This window comes from Acomys russatus, chromosome 25, assembly GCF_903995435.1.
Source record: "Acomys russatus chromosome 25, mAcoRus1.1, whole genome shotgun sequence".
In the NCBI taxonomy this organism is placed as follows: Eukaryota; Metazoa; Chordata; class Mammalia; order Rodentia; family Muridae; genus Acomys; species Acomys russatus.
In genome coordinates, this window is record NC_067161.1 from 12,577,049 (window position 1) to 12,598,122 (window position 21,074).

Below are 21,074 nucleotides of genomic sequence, written 5' to 3' on the forward strand. Positions count from 1 at the left end.
ATGGATGACACAAAGCAAATGGATGTGGAGCCCAACAGCCTGGGATGGATGGGAAGCCCCACTCAGTTAGGGACTGTGATGTCTTATTGCATGGGCCAGTACTCCTTGGTGATGTGGTCCTTCCCAGGGTCACTGTAAAGTCTCTAGACCATCTAAGAGGATGGGATGGGGACAGGGGTGCTGTGAAAGGAAAGAATGCTGAGTGATGGACAAGAACGTGACCGTGAACGAAGGTGATATTGGTTGTGGTGGCCGCAGGACCAAATGTCTGCCCGCCAGGGCACAAGGGGCTCAAAGCGTGTGCTCCCTACTGGAAATCTGTGTGTCGTATGGACGGAGCTGTGGTTCCCTCCTGCCCATGAGGAGTTTGTGGTCCTTCCCAGGGACATAGCCTCTCCTCCTGAGACTGATGACCTGGTCCTGGTACGACTTCAGATGGTGGTGGCTAAAACTCAGGAAAACCCAAACCTGAATCACCACGAGGGAGGCTCGTGGGGCCCGAGGCTGCTCCTGTGTCATAGTGAGGGACTGAATGTCTGCCGCCTCTCCCGGGATGACATCTCCAGGTCCCTCTGCCTCAGTGAGGCCTGAGCCAGGGTCCACTCATGACCCTGACTGGGGCTACCACTCTTCAGGGAGCCTACAACCCCAATGCCAAAGCCCTGTGCACACGCAACTCAATCTACACAGGCTCATCTCCACTGTCGTCTGGGAGGGGGGTGGCTGGGGGAGACCCTGGTTTCTTCAAGGGGGTCTGGGGCACAGTGAGGTACAGTCCTTGCTCCTTCTCTGGGGGGTCACCAGAGGGTACAGAAGGTTCTGTTTCTAGTACTAGAGGCACTATAGCCCCCAAAGAGGAAACTCTGGGTTCTGGGGTCACACTTTGGTCACTGTCCGAGAAACAGTCTCCACCAGGCCCACCCATGTCCAGAGGCTCGAAGGCAAAGTTGGGGACAGTTAGGTGCTCTGCCCGGCAGGCGGCCTGGCCCCATCGCTCACTCTTGGCTACAGGGTCCCCTCCAGTGCCTGGGCCCTCTGTGGACTCTGGGCAGTCCCTGTGGAGGGCAGCCTCGCAGGACGGGGTTCGGCGCCTCAGGGTGGTGTTGCCTCCTTCAGCTGCAGGGGGCCTGGAGGAGCCCTCATCCTCAGTGGGAGGTTCAACGGAGATGCAGGGAGGGCTCATCTTCTTCTTCCTTCGTGCCCCAAGAGCTGGTTCAAGCTCTGAGGCCCGGCCCCTCATCTCCCCAGACTCTAGGTGGCTGTCTCCATTATCCAGTTCCACCGAGGACCACCGCTGTGCATCCACCCGACCAGGTTTATCCAGGAAGCTCTGAGCATCTACGCTGCAGAACCTGCGTGGGTCCCGCCCACCGCCCACTGCGCCTTTGGCAGCAGGGGAGGCCGTTGGGGAGGCCTCTGGGCTGTGGGGCTCTGTGGCTGGCCAGGGGTGGGCTGAGCTGGTGATATGGCTGACCTCTTCATCTGCTGGGTCAGCTGCTTCGGCCTCATCCCCTCCCAGGGTGGGAGGACGGCTGGCGATGCAGCGCTGACCGAAAGTGTGCTTGCGGGTACGGACACTGGCAGGTCGTGGGGAGCAAGGAGGGGACCGCAGGGAGCCCAGAGATGCCTGCCTCGTGGAGGTATTTTCATCAGGCTCTGTGTAGTCTAGGATGCTGTCTTCTCCAGCGTCATCAACCTGCCCTTCCAGGGACTCCGTGTGCATGGCCTCCTGAAATGGCATGGGGGGGGGGCACCCAAGTTAAGGGCCCTGTTTAGCACATTCTTTCTCAGCTGGGTCCTGCGAAGGTCAGGGCTGACAATGCCCCAGGGTGGCTCTCACTCTCCAGGCTAGGGACTCAGGGCTAGGTGGGACTGAGAGCTGTCGAGACAATCACCCCTGACTTTGGCCTTACCCACTGACCTCTGAGACTTGAAAGGATGAATCTGCTACACTGTGGGCACACAGAGAAGAGGCCCGGGGTCTGAGCAGCTGAAGAGAGCCTTCTGGGCCCAGAAAAACCTAAGGGTCATCTCACTCTTGAGGCCCACAGCCTAACTTGGTACCCCCAAAATAGAAAGTTCCCAAGGATCTCCATGTTAACAGTAAGAGGCTGTTGTGGCAGGTGGTGGGAACTCAAGGGGAGGGGGGAGGTTAGGCAGAAAACTATGGATCAAGCTGGGTGGGTGCAGGCACATTAGCCACTTTGGGTTTGAGACTTCTGCCTAAGAAAGGGACTTGAGTCCCATGAGGGGCACTGCTACCACAGCTGGCCTCTTGGTAGACTATGCTGAGCCACCTGGTTGAGACCCACTAAACAGAGATGGAAAACTCCAAGTCCAAGTATACATGTGGCACACACCCTCTTGGGCCTCAGTCATGCTAACCCTCTGAACTGGGGAACCCCATGGATCCCTCAAGGTCTGTGAGACGACAGTCTCCCTTACCTGTCTGCAGAGTATCCGCGAGAGGCTCAGAGAGCGGGGCGTACCCCGGGGTGAAAGGGCATGAAGAGGGTCGCTGACCCTGGCTGGGGAGGATGCAGCTGATGGGACCTGGAAGGAGGCACGGGGCTCCAGGGGCGGCGAGTGAGCGGAGGTGGCTGGGCCTGGGGCAGGAATGCATCTGAACTGTGTGGCCTGAGGCCTGTGGCCCCGCCCCATCTTTCCTCCCACCCTCCCTGCCATGCTGGGCGATGTCCCATCTGCCCATCCTTCCTGCCCAGCCCCATTCCCCAGCTTGTCCCTGCCAGGGTCCGTCATACACAAAGGGACGCTACCATGGTAGGTCTCCATCTCCACTTCCTGCAGCGGGTGAGGGTGTGGGGCAGCAGCAGCGGGAGCCACGGGCCGGAACATGTAACTGTCGTTGGGCAGCGAGAGCATCCTGGACACAGACACTTTGCGCACGGCCAGGAGGTTCGGGGTGTCTGGCTGGGTACCTGGGCTTTCCTATGGTGAGGGAGGCTGGTTATCAGCTCAGCCAGCACCCCCAGGAACCCTGGGACAGCCCTAGGTCCCTGTGAAGCCTTACCTGCGCTGTGGATGGGGGCTGGGTCACGGACCCCTGTGCCATCTCCAGCTCAATCTCCGCGTCCATCTCCGCATCCTCCCGCGCCTCCTTGTTACTCTCTTCCAGGTGCTTCATGAGCACGGCCACCACCACATTGACCAGCACAAACTGGGCAACCAGCACGAAGGTGACAAAATAGACAGGTGAGAGCGCAGGCAGGTAGCTGAGGCAGTGCTTGTCTTCTCGGGCGCATTCACGCAGCGTGTCCTAGGGCAGGGCGGGCAGCAGGGTCAGCGCTCTGTCATCCCTCTCTGTCAGAGGCAGGAAGGGGGAGGGGGCGCGAGGAAAAGCAGCTCCACAATTACCTTCATGATCCCATTCCAGTTGTCCCCGGTGGACACCCGGAACAATGTGAGGAAGGCCATGCCAAAGTTGGTGAAGGTAGCGTGCCTGCTCAGGCCCTCACAGGGATTGTCCTCGCTGCACTCTGAAAGGAGGGTCGCCACCCATTGAGAGCACTGCTGCCTCAATGGGACTGGGAAAAAGTCAGCAGACTACATCCCATGCTGGGCTGGCTGAGGCGTGTGTGTGTGTGTGTGTGTGTGTGTGTGTGTGTGCGTGTGTGCGTGTGTGTGTGCGTGCACGTGGAACCTGGGACCCAGGCCTCTGTCCTACACTGCTCACTGCTGGTAGATTCCAAGCAAATGGGGTGCTGGCTGCCAAGCCTGGATACCAGTCCTACCTTGGGGGACTTGGAGGCAGAGAAGAAAAGATTTATAAGTATTTGTCACGATTGTGTGTGACAAGTGACTGGGAGCCATGCCTAGACTCAGCTCACTGGGCAGGGAGACAACAGGCCGGAACAACCTGCATGGCCCGTGTCCAACCGGGGCACACGAAAATCCCAGATGATCCCTGCAGCTAGTGGAAGAGCTGAGCAGTGAGTGGCCTACCTGTGCAGAGTCCCCAACAGGCCGTAGCCTAGACAGGATAAGGCTGCAGATTTGTCTTAGGTAATAATACAGAGGGCACATGGCTGGTGACATTTCCTGGGGGCTATGTTCAGGGTGAGGCGTGGGGTGTGTGCTGGTGTGTGCACATATTCCAGTGTATGCAGCATTCACCCAGCAACGTGGTCCTTCCTGGCTGGCTTGAGTGTGGACATGTGCACCACAGACCTGGGGACATGGCCCTGAGTGAATGTCTCTGCGCACACGGGTGAGAGTATGTGTACCTGGCTCTAATCATCAGGCTGGGCGAGGCGAAGGTGAACAGGCACAGTCTGAGGACACACTAGGAGGCTCAGGGCCTACCTGGTCTACCCTGCACCCTCCATAAGCCACCTTCCTGGGGAAGCAAGCCACCACACTCACCTAGCCTCCCGAACAGCTCCACTCCCAGGGCAGCATAGATAAAAAACAGGAGCATGAAAAGAAGACCAAGGTTCCCTACCTACACAGGAGAAAAGCAGAACAATGTCAGCCCCGTGCTGGCCTGCTCTGGCCTGCCCCACCGCCCCCAGCCCTGGGCAGAGGGCCCAGAGCATCACCGACCCTCAGAGGCTCTCTGTCCTGGCCCAGCATCCTCTGCCCCTCTATGGTCTCCATTGCCTACTTTTGTTCTCCTAATTGTCCCCTGGGAGCTGTTCTATCCTCTGCCTGGCCCCCAAGACCTAGAGAGTGCCCCTCAGGGATCATGCCTACACACCCCCCATGCAGAGGCCACCTCAGTCTTAAGAGTCCCCACACCGGATAGAAGCTCGGTGAACAGGAGCACTAGCAGGGATCTCCTACAACCACCCACAAGACTGCCAGCCCTAGCACCTGCACACACCATAGCCCAGCATCTGCTCCTACCCAGGCCTCCCTCATCAACCCCATGGACAGTAAACATGGTGCAAAGTCACTCAGATGCTGAGGCCAGCATATGTCGGGCAAGATGGAGACAGTCCAGAGGCAGTCCAGAGGGCTGGAGAGTGGGCATATGGGCCTAAGGGAACATGTTAGGTGGAAGTGGCAGTGGATTCGGTAAATGGGTGGGGAACTGGGTAGATAGGAGCGCGCTGAGTTGGTGGCCTGTCAGCTGGAGGACACAGGCACAGGTACAAGGGTGGCCAGGCAGCAGGACGGCCTGCGCAATATGTGCATGTCTTCCAGTGTGTTCCCGCTTGGTACAGACGGGGCTGAACGGTGCAGATGTGCCCTACAGTCCAGGGATATAGGAAGGACTGGGGCAGGGCTGAAGGTACAGAAAGTCAACATACTGGTCTATATTGGCTTAAAAGCCACCACCGGAGTCCTGTCCACTGGCAAGCTCACCTTGGCCTCTCCTGGCCTTGCTGTGGCCCCTTACCTCCCATGTGCACCAGCTGGGCAGGCACCAGTCACTAGTGCTCTTGCCCAGAGCCTGAGGCCAAGTTGGGGGGTGCCATCTCCGACCTCCTCCGGATCAGCTGAGCCAAACATTCAGGCACGACCCTGGCCTCAGGACAGAGCGAGCAAGCGAAGGACATGTGCCATGCCCTCGCTGAGGCCTGTCCCCTGAAGGCTCATGGTGGCCTTCAGGAGTGCTGGACCCCAACCTACCTGAGGCAGGGCTTGAACCACGGTATCCAGCAGGGCACGCATGCCTGTGGCCATCTTCAGGAGCTTCAGCACTATGGCAGGAGCCGAATGTCAGCGGGGCAAACCTGACCCAATGGCCCAGGGGACCCTGGACACCAGTCCCCTTTACTTTCTATCTACAGACCAGGCTTCTCTCTAGCTGCAGACATCTCGGGCACCTGCTAAGGATGGAGCCTGCCTCTAGGCCATCCTACTATGTCTGGGGCCTACTGACAGCCTGGGTGGACGCCAGGCAGGGCACACAGGGGCCACCTACCACGGGCGATGCGAAGCACGCGCATGATGCGGATGATGGTGGGGTTGATGGGCAGGGCAGCGTTCATCTCGATTTCCTCCAGCGCGATGCCCATGATGGACAGGAGGACGATGGCCAAGTCCAGCTGGTTCCACCTAGCCAGCCGTGGGCGAAGCTGAGTGTGGCCATGGCTTGGAGTAGCTGCGGCTCAGCCAAAGCTCACCCAGAAGGGAAAAGGGCCTTGTCCCTACCACCCTCGGCCCAGACCTGCCCTGCCTCCGAGACCACCCACCTGTCCTTGAAGAACCTCCGCAACCCAAAGGCCACCAGTTTCAGCGCAGCCTCGAAGACGAAGACGATGGTAAAGACATAGTTGCAGTACTTGAGGGCCTCATCCAGAGACTGGGGGCAGAAGAGAGGCTGGCTGAGGTGCCCTGTGGCTCCTGGCTGCCCCGTGTCCTTGTTCCCTGAGTGCCAACTCCATGACACCTGTGGCATGCCTGAGGTCGTCACTTGATGGACCTCAGGGAAAGGACCGGGATGTTCCCATCCTCAGCTCTGACAGGTAAGATGGCATTTCCAAAAGGCCAACTGTATTTCCACACACAAGGCTCTGCTACAGAGCCCACCCTCCCCTGGCTGGTGCAGAGGGGAGCCCTTCTGCATATACACAGAGGGTGAGGAAAAGGACAAAGCCCTCAGGCTTGAGGTCTCTGGCTAGCCCCTCAACAGTGTCCACACTTGCAGGCATGTTAGAACACAGGCTGTGTCCCTCCCGCCCCTGCTGGGGACCCTCTTCCCAGTCCAGCCCCAGCTCTGGCCACCTTGGGCTGGTTGTAGTGCTCCATGGACATGGTGATGACATTGAGGCAGATGATGAAGGTGATAAAGAGGTCCAGGTAGTGGCTGGTGCACAGCGAATGGATGGAGCGGCGCGTGTGTGAATAGTCTGCGTAGTAGGGCCGGCGCTGGGCCTCTGTGGAAAAGGGGAACCGCTGAGCCGCCAGGACGCTGAGGGATTGCCTTACGCCCTCCCCCTTTCGCCATACAGAAGCCCTGTCCTCGTCCTGGCGTGCTCAGTGTGTGGAAGTGGCTCAGGCAGGACCTCAGCTGGGCTGGGTGGCCCTTGGAACCAGCCCCAGGCTGGAGGGGAGCAGGGGAGGGGGGTGAAGGTTCTTTTTAGAAAGGCCTGTGTTTCCTGTGAGGCCATGGAACCCAGAGACCAGGACTGGGGCCTCGAACAGTGTCCATGAAGGGATGAGCCAGCCAAGCCTTCCCTGCCAAGACCCCATTTCATCTGTGGCTTAATCTGGGGGAACAGGAGGGGCTGTCCTTTTCATCAACCATGTGCTGAGACTGGGGTTTAGGTATCTCGCTGACAGGGTAGAGTCACCTCCCTGTCTGGCTCCAACTGGACAGAGATAACATCTAAGGCATGCCTGGCCTTCAGGCTTAGCTCTTCCCAGCCTCCATGGGGCCACTAGTGACCATCTGAGGCCCGGATGTGCACCACAGCCAGCCTGAGGCAGATGTCAGGACAGGAGGCCACCATGCACCCCCCCACCAGCTTTATCTACACTACATGCTGTGCCTGCCGCAGTCCTCTTAGGGAACCCCAGTGTAGTTCAGGAGTCCCACTGGTGAGGGTTTCAGCCACTCTGCATCCCAGAACCCACCTCAGCCTAGAACCACACACTGGGGGTGGGGATGGGGGCTGAAGGCCAGGGCCTAGAAGAGCAGGGTCTGATGGGCAACCATCCCACCCTGGACCCGCATGCTCCTCGGCCCAGCATGCAGTCATTAGCAAACTCAGCTCGGTGCAAGCAGCCAGAGGGGGCCAACAGCCAGTTGAGACAGCGGGGAGCAGCCATTAAGGCCCCGGGGAACGAGAATGGACCTGGTTCCCTGGGCACAACAGACGTGTGCACATGCTAGCCATGAGGAGGGCCAAGCAAGGGCAGGGGCAGCAACGTGGACACTGGTGGGCAAGCCACTGACCTTCCTCCCACCCTCTGGCACCCAGCACCCTGGCACTTGTGCCCCACCCTGAGGTGGCCCCTGGAGGCCTATGACACCCGTCTTTCCCACTGCAGCAGCAGCAACAGCAGCAGCAGTAGCAGCAGGCTGAGCATGCAGAGCAGGGCAGGTACCTGGGTTGGGCAAAGTGCCTGGAAAAACAAGGACATGTCTGAGCGGTTGTGGTGGGGACACTGTGTGGGAAGCCCTCCTTGCTCCCCACGCTAGGGCCCACTGCCCTGTCTCTCCAACTTGTGAGGGGCTTGGGAGTGTCCCATCTACCTCCTGTGCCCTCAAGGGGTTACCCTGCATCCTGTCCTGGCAGGCACCCCAGCTGCTCACTCCAGTTGGCCTCTCTTCCAAGGCCTGGCCCCCCCCATGCAAGGTGGCCACGTGCAGAGCCATCTGGGCTGGGGGGTGCCGCAGGCCCCGAGCTGGGTGCCACACAGCATGCGTTCAGGTACCGACCCTCCACCTTGGGGGCCGCCTTACTCCTGCGCCTCCTCTCCAGGCGCCGCAGCCGCTTCTCCTCACGCCGCCTTGCCTCCTCGGCCTCCTGGTGCTGCCGGCACTTGTGGAAGTTCTCCACGACCACACCCACAAACATGTTGAGCACGAAGAAGCTGACGATGAGCAGGAAGGAGATGAAGTACAGCAGCATCCAGGGGTTGTGGTTCTGCACGGGCTGCGGCACACAAAAAGGAGGCTTCCCTGACCACATCCGCCTTCCTGCACTGGAACCCCCTCCCTGGGATTGGCTTGTAGGGCCAGAGGAAAGAGGCTGCACCATGGCAGTCAGAAATCCTGGGGGAAGGTTTCTGAAATGACCTGCCCCAATCCCAAAGACCTACAGGGTTTGCTCAGGGTCACCCACGGGACCTGCGCACCTGCTGGTCAATGCCCACGGCATCGAGCCCATCGTACATGATGTTTACCCAGCCATCCTTGGAGGAGAGCACGAACAGGGACATCAGCGCCTGTGCGGAAGGGTAAGGGTCACTGGCAGGGTAGGATTATAGCCACGCCCCCCACACTCCTAGTCACCTTCATGGCCACACTGCACACCACCCATACCTACCTGACCCAGGTTGTCAAAGTTGTACTTGCGCCTCACCCAGCGGTAGTGCGCGGCATGGCACTCGGCCTTGGTGGTGACGTTCCTGGTATCTGTGCCCTCGCAGTAGTAGAACTTGCCCTTGAAAAGCTGACCGGAAGCGGCCGTTACTCCAGGGGGCCCGGCACCATCACCGGCCCACAGACCTGCCGCCTACCTCAGGCCTCTTGGATTTTAAAACTAGACTTGCTGACCACCCACCGGAGAGGGCAGGACCCATCCCGCCAGCGGGGAGCAGAAGCCCAGGGTGGGGCAGACCCTGGACAAGCCAGGGCCACACACCTGCACCCCGAGGATGCCAAAGATAATGAAGAAGGCGCAGCAGATGAGGACGATGTTCCCAATGGGCCTGAGCGATGATATCAGAGTCTCTACAACCAGCTTGAGGCCCGGAGCTCGGCTGATGACCCTGCACCCAGGCAGAGGGGATATGCCGTTGGGCGCATCTAAGAGGGCGACCAGTGGGCAGAAGCAATGGTGCATGCAAGGCCCTAATGTGATGTCAATGTGTGGCCAGAGAGCCATACAGCTGGGCAGAGGTGGGGGTGGGCTTCTGGGTCCTTTCTGGATGTTTATGGGTGGCCCCCGCCCCTACACCCCCACCTCAGAGGCCGCAAGGTCCGCAGCAGGCGCAGCACACGCAGGACGCCCAGGATCTTGGCACCACCAGCCGAGGCCATGGCCACAATAATGTCAACCAGAGACACCAGGACGAGCAGCCCGTCCAGCACGTTCCAGCTGCTCTGTAGATAGGCATGCTCGCCCCATAGCAGTCCCAGGGCTACCACCTGGGGAAAGACAGTTGTGTATATAGGCTTGGGAGAGACTGCCAGGTCAGGGTAGTGTGGGACAGGCACCAGGGGCAGAGGGGAAAGCCAGTACCTTCACCATCATTTCCACCACGAAGATGGCTGTGAAAATGTAGTTGGAGACGCTGAGGAAGGCCCGCTCCTGCAGGGAGAGACCAGTGGGAGGTCCAAGTCCACCTCACCCTGTCCCACCCAGAGGGCCAGCTGCCTTCGGGGACTCACGGTGCTGCCTGGGTCAATGTCCGGCCTCTCCAGGGCAATGGTGATACAGTTGAGGAAGATGAAGACAAGGACCACGTGGTCAAACATCTTGTGTGCGATGAGCTTCTGGCAGGAGACTCGTAGCCTGAGGAGGCAGCCAAGGTGAGAAGACCCCCTCCCCCCCAAGAGGCTCTTGTGTCTGTTCACGCTGTCTGAGGTGAAGTGCTTGGCCATGGGTGGGAAAGGCTGGGCTCGCTCTACCTGCCCGGTTAAAATGCAGCCTCCGTGGCTGTTGTGTTAAACACAGCTCACCTGTTCTGCGGCGGGAAGAGGTACAGGGCCCAGGACTCCCGGCTGCGGCACCACTGGGGTGCATAGGGTTCTAGCACTTTGTGCAGGCGGAAGCAGCAGCTCTGGGGACAGAGATGGATTCTGGGTCATAGCAGCCTCCTCTTATGGCCACCCTGATCCGCCCACCTCAGGCCACTCCCTTCCGCACCTGGGCAATGGGAGAGTGAGCATGCTGGGAGGCTACAGGAATGGAAGGGTTGGCTGGCTCCTCAGGAACTGCCCTTGGCCAATGGGAGCTGCTTTTTGTCGTGACCACCTCCCTTCTTCAACCATAGAGGCAGTTCCTGACCCTGAGTGGCCTGGTCCCCAATGAGAGGTGGCTCCTAACTGGGGACAGACTCAAGCTGGACCCCTGCCCTGGCTGGCCTGGTCCCTTCTACTGGGTCACTGATTCCCTGCCTCAGATTTTGCTCTGAAGAACCAGCCCTGACAGAGGGGCAGAGATAACTGTGGGTCCAGTCAGCACTTCGCCTCCTGTCACTCTCAGGAACAGAAATGGCTCCGAGATTAGTCCACACGCCACCTCACTTCACCCCACTCACATCCTCTATGTCATCATCAAACTCCGTTGCATCCTCCTTGTGGCTGTCAATACGCAAGAAGAACTCGCTGGGCAGGGCCACCATCTGCCCGTTGCAGTCATGGAACTTGGTGGGTAGGAGGGCGGCAGGCCGTGGGGGACACAGGTCCAGCGTGCTGCGGTGGTCCAGCGACTCAGTGCGCCGCAGTGGGGTGGCTCGGGGCCCAGGTGAGGCCCCTGGGTGGGTTCCTGTGCCTGGTCTGCCATCCTCGGCCTCATCATCTGTGCTGCCCTTTCCCTCACCAGAGAGCAGGGACTCACGCTCCCCACGTTGGCTGCGGCGTTTGAGGCTGGGTGCGCGGCCCAGGCTGTTCCAACTGGAGCGCCGGCTGCTCCCAGCACTGTTGGGGCCCCATGGGGTGCAAGGGGAGCTTCGGAGGCTGGCCTGAGGGGTGGCAAGGAGTGAGCAGACTGGGACAGGCCTGAGGGTCACCACATACCCATTTCTGGGATGGGAGGGACTTTCCCAAGGTGTTAGTGTCAACTGCCATCATGGGCATCCACGACATACTTGCTGTATGCCTGGTCATGGGTGGTCCCACCCAGCAAGTACTCTACCAATGCTGGTTTCAGGTAACCTGACTCAGCCAGACACGGTTAGAGCAAAGGCCCAGAATCCACCAGGGCCGGCAAAGCAAGACTCTCTGATCAGCCTCTGGATTCGCTTAGGCCCTGTAGCCCAGGTTCCCTTCAGTTTTCCACACCACTCCAGTTTCCAGATTCATCCTTACCTCCGGGGTCTCAAAGGAGTTGAGCTGACTCTCCCACTAGCCTGTCTCTCTCTCTCAGGGCCCCAGGGCAAGTGACTCTAACAAGCTGTGCTCGGTGGCTCAGCCCTGGGACTTCTGATGGCTCTACCAGACATAACTTTGCCTCCTTCAACCTTCCATCCCAATTTCTACCCTCAATCTGCCCCTAGGTCCCGCCTCCCCCTCCCATGACGTCTAGCCCACGCCTCTGCACACCCTCACTTGACCCTTCTCTGGGTCTCAGAAGCCATGGGAAGCCATGACCAGCCACAGCTGTTCCTCGCATGGTAAGCACTCTGCGTATGAACAGAAGTGAGCTGCTCTGTCCTCCACGAGCCATGGACATGCAGCCTGGCCTGCTCGTCTGTTTCCCAGGTTGCTTTCAAGTGTCTCTGTCAGCCCCTTTGTTTCTTTGGTGTGGCCCGTGCATGGCCAGCTTTTATCTTCTCCTGTGATTTCACACTGCTACAACCAGGTGGGATCCTAACACGTGTCTATGCCTCCTTCATGGCTCTACACACATGAACAGCCACCCGGGCTTCCTGGAACAGAATGGCCCTGACTCCTTTTCCCACACCAGGCCGGGGTGTCACAGGGACCCTCCCTTATCTCAGGGGTTGGGGTCAGTCCCTACCAGAGACTTCTGGTCCCCCAGTTGGGGGTCCACAGAGCTGCTGCTGCTGCGCCGTGAGTCCAGGAGAGCATGGGCCACGTCCAGGTGTGGCGAGCTCTTAGGAGTTGGCATGGGCGTAGCTGCTGTGTGAGTGATGAGTGGAGGCGGCAGGCTGCCCCGGCCCTCGAGGTGCCCGTTAGGGGTCACAGCCAGCGAGTACATCTTCATCTCTAGGGGTGAAGGGGCCGTCTGAGCCTCCAGGGGTCCCAGCAGTAGGAACCTACCTGCCGGGAACCCTGTCTCAGTCTACACCTGTGGTTCTCAACACTCCTAATACAGTTCCTCATGTGGCGGTGACCCTCCAACCACCATAAAATTATTTTATTGCTACTTAGTAGCTGTAATTTCTCTACTATTGTGAACTGTAATGTGAATATACGATATGCAGAATATCTGATATATGACAACTTTAAAGGGGTTGGAACCCACAGGTTGAGAACCGCTGGTCTATACCATCTAAGCACATACCTGTGGCTCGGAGATCTCTGAGCTTATCAAAATCTTCCTCTAAGTGGGTAGATGTCTTATCCTCGTCAGTGTCAGATCTGGTGGCATCACCCTGCACCCGTGCAACACAAGGTAAGTGTGGAGGTTCCCGCACAGCAGGACCCTCTGTACCCCGCCCAAGCCCCGTGCTCGGGAGCACAAGGAGGGTGTACAGGCCTAGAGGTTGCAGCGTGAAGGTGTGGAGGGTCTGCCGAGGCCAAGACTACCTCCATGCCCAGACTCTGTCTTCTTCGCTCCTCACCTCTGCCTGGAAGCCTTCCACCAGGATGGCTACCAGCAGGTTGAAGAGCACGTAGTTCCCAAAGGTCATCAGGGCCACAAAGTAAAGGGCAGCCCAAGAGGAGGTGGACGCCATGCCGTTGTAGAGGACCACGTTCCAGTCTTCTTGGGTCAGGATCTGGAGGGACATGTTTGCTGGGCTGGAAACAACTCTGGTCTCACAAGGAGACCCTGTGTACCTCCCTGGGGACAGAGCCAGGGGATAGAGCCACAGGCCTTGGCTCCTTGGGGGCTTTTGCTCTGGCTGTTCCTAGGGACACCCGGGGCTGTACCTGGAACACGGTGACGATGGCCCACAGTAGGGAGTCAAAGTTCTTCCTGTCGGGGACAGTGTCTCCAGAGTCTGTCTTCAGGCTGAACTTACAGCCAAACAGGTGCATGCCCAGGATGCTGAGGGGGATGGGCACTGAGTGCAAGGGGCCCAGTAGCCCCTCTGCCTCAGTTGGCTGCCAGCCTCACCGCACCCTGGTTTTGCAGTAAGGGCCAACCCCTAAGGCTCAACAAATGTCCTATAGCTGAGATGGCCCCTAACCATTAATGGGGTGGACACAAGGCCACCATTCTGCCTTTGGACAATGGCAAGGACATGTAGTCTCAGTAGCCTGTGGGATGCTCACTCTCCCACTCCCTCCCCAAGAGGCAAGACTGGCACACCGAAGGCGCTAAGCAAACTGTTATAGAAGTCTGGTACAATCTCCAGGGCCTGACTTACCCCTTCCATCTGTGGACCCAGCAGAGCAGAGTTCCTCCCCCCCTCATCCCCGCCATGCCTAGTGCCCTAGTGTCAGTGCTGCCTGAGGGAGGAGCTTGGGCCCCACCCACCTGAAGATGAAGATGAAGAGCATGAGCAGCATGCAGAAGGTGGCCACATTGTCCATGGTCCTCATGAGCACCACCAGCTGCCGCCGCAGGGCCGGCAGAAACCGCACCAGCTTCAGCACCCGCAGCAGCCGGAACGTGCGGAGCACGGACAGGCCACCATCGGCCTGGCCCACAATCTCCCAGACGCTATGGGTTGGGACGATAGTGTGAGACTCAGGATGGGCCCCATTCCATGACCCTCAGATCTCCTTTTCCTGTAGGCGGGACGGCCAGTCTGGGATCCGCCATAGCCTCTGTTCAGCCCCGCAGCTGGGAGCAGGTCCCACAGTGGTCCCCTCAGCTGTGGCTCCCCACCCCAGGACCAATGTGATTCTTCCCATAAGCTAGACCCCACTATAGGCATGGCTGACCAGCTGTGCAGCAAGGACAAGGCTCCAAGGTGGAGGCCTACACCTGATGGTCTATTGTGTGAGTGACCAGGGTCCTCACACCCCGCCCACTATGAATTCCATCATCAGCTTCAGCCTTCCCGCCACACCAACTTTGTCCTCTGCAGTAGGACTCGCTGGACCTCTGACCTGGGCGGGGACGAGCCCTACCTGATGACAACAACAATGCCGTCAAAAATGTTGTAGGGGTTCCGGATGTAGCCCAGGGGGCCACAGGCCAGCAGCTTCAGCAACATCTCCAAGGCGAACATGCTGGTGAACACGATGTTGCTTATCTCCAGGGCATTGGTCAGCTCCTCGGGCTGCGGGTCAGGAGAGGTGGTCAGGGCTCATCATGGCACCTGCCCTTTTAGAGGCACAGGATCCAGAAGCGAAAGCAAATTCACTGCCTTAAGAACTCAAGGGACTGACGGCAACCCAGGATCTCAGAAAGGGAAACTAGGACACGAGAAAGTCTCTCCTAGACTGACAGCCATCTAGTCTGGCTCTTCTGCTTCAGACTGCCCCCATCCTGCGCACACAAAGCTGCCAAGTCTCCCGAGACACCCCTTCCACTGCAGGCTCCGCAAACACAGGGCAGGTCTGGGACACTGTGCCGGGGCTCAGGATGGGCGGTGAAGGCACAACACGCGAGCTGTCCCTACAGTCTCGCCCACCCCTTCCTTTGCAGAAGGCCCAGCAGGTCTCCTACCGTGAGCGTACTGACTGTCTTGCATGGGTAGGAGCATGCGCATGTGTGTGTGCCTGTACCTGTACCGTTGTGACCTGCATGTGTGGGCATGAGTGCCCTCCTGTAATGCTGGATAGGTTTGGGTGTGTACTCTCTAGCACAGTGCGAATACAAACATGACTGTGTACAGGTACCAGACATGTGGTGTGTGCAAACGTGTCCATATCCTCATAGCTGTATGTTCATATGCACCTGACCCCATCCCAGGTGAACTGACTTCTACGTCCATAGGTGAGTTGCGTGTATAGTGCGAATGTACTAGCCTCCGTGTACACACTTACTCCATGTACAAAGAGCATGTGCAGTCTACATGCATATGCATGATTACCATGCATGCAGCTGAATCACGCATGTGCAGTATGCATCCATGTGTATAAGTGAGGCTGGTGTGTGCCACATTTTCACATATGCATGTCCGCAGGGGGTTGACCTATCCTCATCCTGGTACCACATACCTAGGCCCGCCTAAGGCCACAGTGGGTAGATTTTCTCTACTTACTACAAGCAGAAGGAACTGGAAAAGCCCAGAGGAAAAGCCCCCAGGAAATCACTCTACTCACTAAAAGTGGGTGGAGCTTCAGGACTTCCTGGCCCCCCCAGGAGTGCCTTTCTTGCTAGTCTTTGCCTTGCTTTCCCTAGTGTGTGTGGGGGGAGGGGAGAGGGGGTCTGCAGCATCCAAGCAGGTGGAGCCCCAAGCACCCCTTAATCCTCCTCACAGGACCAGCCAGTGCCACTGACCCCTTTTAGCCTCAGTTCCCCCGAGGACATGGCCAGGAAGTTGAGGATGTTTAGGGAGCCTCTCCCTAGAGAGTTGGCAAACGCTTGCTCCTTGGGATGGAGCAGCTGGGTAGAAACCCTTGTAGTGCTTTCTGGGTCCCTTCACTCTTGGGGGTGATCTCAGGCCACCTATCCCTCCCACAGCAGGAGAGCTGATGAACTAGAGCCAAAATGGCATTGTGCTCCCCACTTAGCAGAACCCCAGTCCAAGGAGCCATCACTGCCGATTGAGTAAAAGCCCCAGTTCTGGTGCCAAGCCTCAGAGACCCCAGGAAGAGGCTGGGAACTCTAGGAAGACACAGGAACCTGCTTTCTGCTTCTAAACCTGGTGTTCGGCATCCTGCAAGCTGGGCCCTGCTCTGCCCCAGAAGAGGGCACCCACCTGCTCATGATACTCAACGCCCATGCTCAGGGTGTTGACGAGAATGGCCGCCATGATGCCCCGGTTGAAGTACTTGCTGTCTACGATGCGACGCAGCTTGCCACCGAAGGAAGCCCAGAGGCGGCCTAGCCCTCCTGGCTGTGAGGCTGTCCTCCGTGGCGTCCGCCGTCGCTCGTTGCCGTGACCTGGCGTGTCCCCTTCACTGGGCTGCTGAACAGGGTCCCGGCAATCCCCATGCCGTACATCCTGTGTGAACTCATAGACTCCATGGGCATCCGAGTCCCCGCTCTCCGAGCCACTGAACTCAAACTCAGGGTCCTCCAGGGCGCTGGCACAATATGGGCAGCTCTTCAGCTCACAGGTCAGCGTGCCTGCCTGGGGGCTGGGCAGTGGGCAAGGTACACTCAGGCCCGACAGGTGGCTAGAGGCCCGGCCTAGTCCTGTGAGGCGAAGACACAGAGATGCTTAGGTTACTGTGGCAGCACCCAGGGCCCTGGGACTCTCTGATCTCCATTTTCCCCTCTCGCACAATGCCAATTTCAGTTTCTCTGTACAGAAGGGGGCTGTCTGGGGACCCCAAGTCTTTCAGATATATGGCGAGTACATTGAAACGACATTACGGTTCCTCTTAGGGTCAGGTAGAAGCAATGGGCCCAGATCACTCAGGACCAAGGATCTGCCTTGACTGAGTAGCCCCTCCCCACTTTCCCCTACATGGTGGGGCTGGGTCCTCACCTTGTTCCCCAACCACGTGCTGGATCTTCTCATAGGGGCTGGGGCTTCCCAGGCTCAGGGGGCTGTGTGCTGCAGCCCCAGGGATGCCAGCAGCCCGTAGCCCCTTAGGTTGTGGGCTGGTGCCACCTTTACTGTTGACTGTTCCTGAAGGTAGAATGGTGGGGTAGTTCATGGTGCCCAAACCTGAGGCCAGCTTCAGGCTGGCGGCCGTGGCTATGGAGTGTGCCAAGCGGGCTCTTTCCTGTGGCCCCTCCACATGGCAGTCGGCATGGTAGATACTGTGCACAGACTCAGAGTCTGGTGGCCCGTGGCCTGGGGATGGTGGTGAGGGTGGCACACAGGCCCGGACCAACCTGGTGTCGCCGGCACCTGGCTCTGGGCTCGGCCTTCGTGGGCCACTGTGGCTGAAGTGGTAATGGTGGTGATGGTGGTGGTGGTGGTGATAGACCAGATGGTGCACGGAAGCTGTGCGCTTGCCGGCTCGCCGTGGTCGCCGCCCGGGGCCTTGGCCGTGAAGGGTGCTGCTGGGGTCCACCTTCTTACGCCATCGGCTCTGCCAGCGCGCATAAAGGCGCAGGCTACGGCGCTTAACCTTGCGGAAGATGTGACCCACATACTTGAGGAGCTCCTCATAGCAGCTGCCGGGCTCCGAGAAGCTGGCCAGAGTGCTATCGTTGGACAGATAGCGGGCCCGCTGTTCGCGCATCAGCTGGTTTTCCCTCTGCTTTGTCTCTGAGAACTGCGTGGCTATCACCACCAGGCACAGGTTGATCATGAAGAAGGAGCCCACCTGTGGCAGGGTGTGTGTGAGACCACCAGCAGCCCCATATCCAGCCTAGCCAGGACCTGTTCTGGGGACTGGGGCCTAGCCACAATGCCATAAGCACTAATACTCCAGGGGGTGGCATACAATAAGTATCTTGAAACTATGTGATAATGGGACAGGAACCTCCGTTGGGGTCCAACATGACTTTCTGGTCTTAGGTTTGTCCTCCACCGTGGTCACACTGTCTTTATGTGGGGGCGCTCCTAGCCTGCCCCTAGGGCAAGCTATCCCTAGTATGGGCCATTCTTGGCTTTCCTCTATGTACCTACCATGTGGGCTGTATGAGAATTCATCTGCATGGTACCCTTCCCTGCTGGGTCCCTGCAGGCAGCTCCTGCACACCCAGTGGTCCGGAATCGTCTGTCTGATGAACTGACAATGTCCTAACTGAGGACCATGGGGACATCGAGGGACAAGAGGAAGCTAAATCTGAGACATGGATGCCTCAGGGGGCTGTGTGTGGGGTGAGTGCTAATGGGGGGTCATGGGCCGAAGAAGTGTTGGGTCATGGATGCTGCGAGAAACTGCCAGAAATCCATGTTCAGTACAGGGGTCTGGGCTAGGAGATCACACGTGTTTGTTGCGGGTAGCTGTGGTAGAGGGCCAGAAACAGTGTAGAAGGCTGGGACTGATCGCTCTAAAGATTCTGGGCCTTGGACCTAGCAGCTGTACAGGCTTCCTTCCATCCTGCCTACTTCCGTCATCTGCAAGCTGGGCAGAAAAGGCCCCTGCCTGCCCACCCACCAAAGCCCATCACCACAGCTGCCTCTGTACTGCTGAGCTCAGGGACTCTAGGGAGGTCCGAAAAGCATAGTGAGGGGAGAAGGAGCAGGATACGGCTTCTTCTCCCATCAAATGCAGAATGCCCACCAGCCAGCCACGCCCACGCCCACACTCACAATGATAAGGAGGATGAAGTAGATGAAGTTGTAGAACGAGTGGGCATCCATGACGTAGTACATGATGTCCACCCAGCCCTCCAGCGTGATGACCTGAGGAAGCAGGCAGCTGAACATGGGCCCATGCTCTCCAGCTCTCAAGGACAGCAGTGCGTGTCACACCCTAGTGTGGGTGCCTTTCTCAGGGGTCACCATCCCACACCCCCCAGGTATTCCCCAGGCTATCCCAGCCTATACACCTGGAAGATGGCGATCCAAGCGTAGCCGATATTGTCAAAGTTGATGGCGCCATTGTGAGGGTTGAATTCCCCTGAGCGGCACACGTTGTAGTACTGGTTCCAGTTGATACAAGCATTGCGACCAGCACCCCCATCCTCCGCCTGTGGCTGCCCATAGGCCTCCCAGCCAAGCGTGCACTGCACACGAAGCTCACGGCGGCTGGGGATGTGTGAGCACTTCTGCATGCCGTTGTCACGGCGTGAGGAGCAGATGAAGGGGTTCTCCTCGCCCTCTTCTGTCTGGTAGTAGGGCCGCAGGAAGGTCAGGTTGTTGTTCCTGGGTTGCAGAAGGTCAAGGCATGGCTAGGGGTTCCTGGGTCAAACTCCGCTCCCCCCCAACTCACTCATCCAGTCTCACTCGGGGCTGCTGAGCCTGAATCCCACATGCCGATCAAGATAGCAACTCCCACTACCTCTCTGAGACGACGAGGGAAAAGGCACTGAGTAGACAATGTGGTGGTACCCAGCTCACTGCATTATCATTGCTGCAGTGACCAATGGGCCATGCTTGAAGCATCTCAAGTCCTCTGGACCTACATTGTCATTCCCTTCCCATGGTGCCCACAACATCCTACCCAAAAGTGACTCTTCCTGAGTGGAGCCTGGCAACATGGCCAGGCAGGGTGTCTCCAACAACTCTAGGCTCCTTGAAATCCCCTCATAGACCCATCATCTTCCTCTCTCGCAATCCCCATATAGTCTCCTCCATAAGCATCTCAGAAGCTCTGAGACCGAGAGAGTAGAAGACACTGTGGCCTGTGGGTATCCATCCTAGAGGCTTAGTGCACAGATATCTGAGCAGAGATGCAGGGGGCAGACAGTTCATAAGCGGGGCCTAGCGGAGAGCAGAGTGCCTCAGTATCACAGACACTTTCCAGCGACACCCTGGCAGGTCGGCCTTGGGTCACCTGTCTTCTGATGCTGTAGAGTGGGGCCCAGGATGAAGGGGCTTGGGCCACACCCTCATCCCCATGAAGCAAGTGCCATGTTGGCACAGGGGTGCCTACACCGAGGAAGCATTCGAGTCAGGTGGATGTCAAGGGGGCAAGGGCAGACGGAGGGCAGCCGCTGCTGGGGACACCGGGTCAGGAACTGGCAGGCAGGTGAGGGCAGCTGCCTCTCTCAGGCATGCCTCTGGGGCTAACGACACCTGGTATCAAACCCTGACGTCCACTTACAGAGCATAATGGCTTGAGAGGAAGTTGCCTTCACCCAGGCTCCCCTAAAGCCCGCCCCTGAACTACCAAGCCTACATCTTCACCTCCAACTTGATCCTGTCTCTGGGGACTGTACTTGCACCTTTGGCCTATCCCAAGTAGAGCTGGGCACCCTAGGGCCTCATCACAAACTAGGACCCAGGCTCACTGCATGGGCAATTCGAGGACAGAACACCTTGGCTGGGAGTGGGGGCTAGGGGCTCATACTAGGTGGGGCAAAGAACAGTCTTAGAGGGAAGATCCCTTTTGGGGGTGGGGCCTGCAGAAGGGAAGAGCCATCACCCTAAGGGTGAAGCCTGAAGGGACAGGGTCAAGAGGGAACATCTTGGGGTTGTGGCTGGCTAGGCGGGTAGAGCTTTACACCAGGGGCGGGGCCTGCACACCTGACGAAGGTGCTGTCCAGGAAGCAGCGGTTCCGCAGAAGGCCAGCCCAGAGCTGGACCCCAACAATGCCGAAGATGAAGAAGACGAAGAAGCAGAGCAGAAGGACATTTCCAAGCATGGGCAGCGTGTCCAGCAGCAGAGTAACCAGGATCCGCATGCCTGGGGAGGCAGGGCTGGTGCTCAGTACAGCTAAGGCCTGGCAGAGGGTCCTGGGGCTACCTCTCCTCAAGCCCCGCCCAACTGCTCACAAATCCTTATCAAGGCCATCTTTGTGCAGAGGCTAGGGACAGGGAAGGCCTGAGGAGTCAGGCTGCAGCCCCAGACAGCCAGGGCAAACCTGTCCCTGCTCCACCTCCTCACGCAGCATCTCCAGGACCTTGGTGGACCAGTAAGAAGGCCCAGGCAGCTTCTGTGGGGACCCTGGCAC

The 21,074-nt window shown here is 58.5% G+C and overlaps 1 protein-coding gene across 1 annotated transcript; it reads right to left on the reverse strand.

Annotated features, from left to right (window-relative positions):
- Window positions 1–21: 21 nt before the first annotated feature.
- Window positions 22–20,845, reverse strand: Cacna1h (calcium voltage-gated channel subunit alpha1 H). The gene is made up of 31 exons (XM_051168120.1): window positions 20,647–20,845; window positions 19,008–19,323; window positions 18,769–18,861; window positions 17,044–17,833; window positions 16,309–16,748; window positions 14,570–14,721; window positions 13,971–14,156; window positions 13,421–13,538; window positions 13,111–13,266; window positions 12,831–12,921; window positions 12,324–12,532; window positions 10,903–11,325; window positions 10,322–10,422; window positions 10,031–10,154; window positions 9,882–9,950; window positions 9,603–9,787; window positions 9,282–9,408; window positions 8,964–9,089; window positions 8,773–8,862; window positions 8,378–8,570; window positions 8,020–8,037; window positions 6,694–6,845; window positions 6,162–6,271; window positions 5,891–6,024; window positions 5,592–5,666; window positions 4,384–4,458; window positions 3,376–3,497; window positions 3,032–3,277; window positions 2,778–2,949; window positions 2,446–2,606; window positions 22–1,729 (listed from the first exon to the last, which is right to left on the reverse strand). The coding sequence occupies exons 1-31, from the start codon at window positions 20,802–20,804 to the stop codon at window positions 683–685; spliced, it is 6,459 nt and encodes a 2,152-aa protein (XP_051024077.1). The 5' UTR covers window positions 20,805–20,845; the 3' UTR covers window positions 22–682.
- Between the last annotated feature and the right edge of the window lie 229 nt (window positions 20,846–21,074).

Coding starts and splice junctions, on each gene's coding strand:
- Cacna1h (XM_051168120.1), bottom strand. CDS start 20,804: ATGCGGATCCTGGTTACTCTGCTGCTGGACACGCTGCCCATGCTTGGA. Junction 13,539..13,970: donor CTCTTCATCTTCATCTTCAG/GTGGGTGGGGCC, acceptor CATCCCCCTCAG/CATCCTGGGCATGCACCTGT. Junction 13,267..13,420: donor CCATCGTCACCGTGTTCCAG/GTACAGCCCCGG, acceptor ATGTCCCTCCAG/ATCCTGACCCAAGAAGACTG.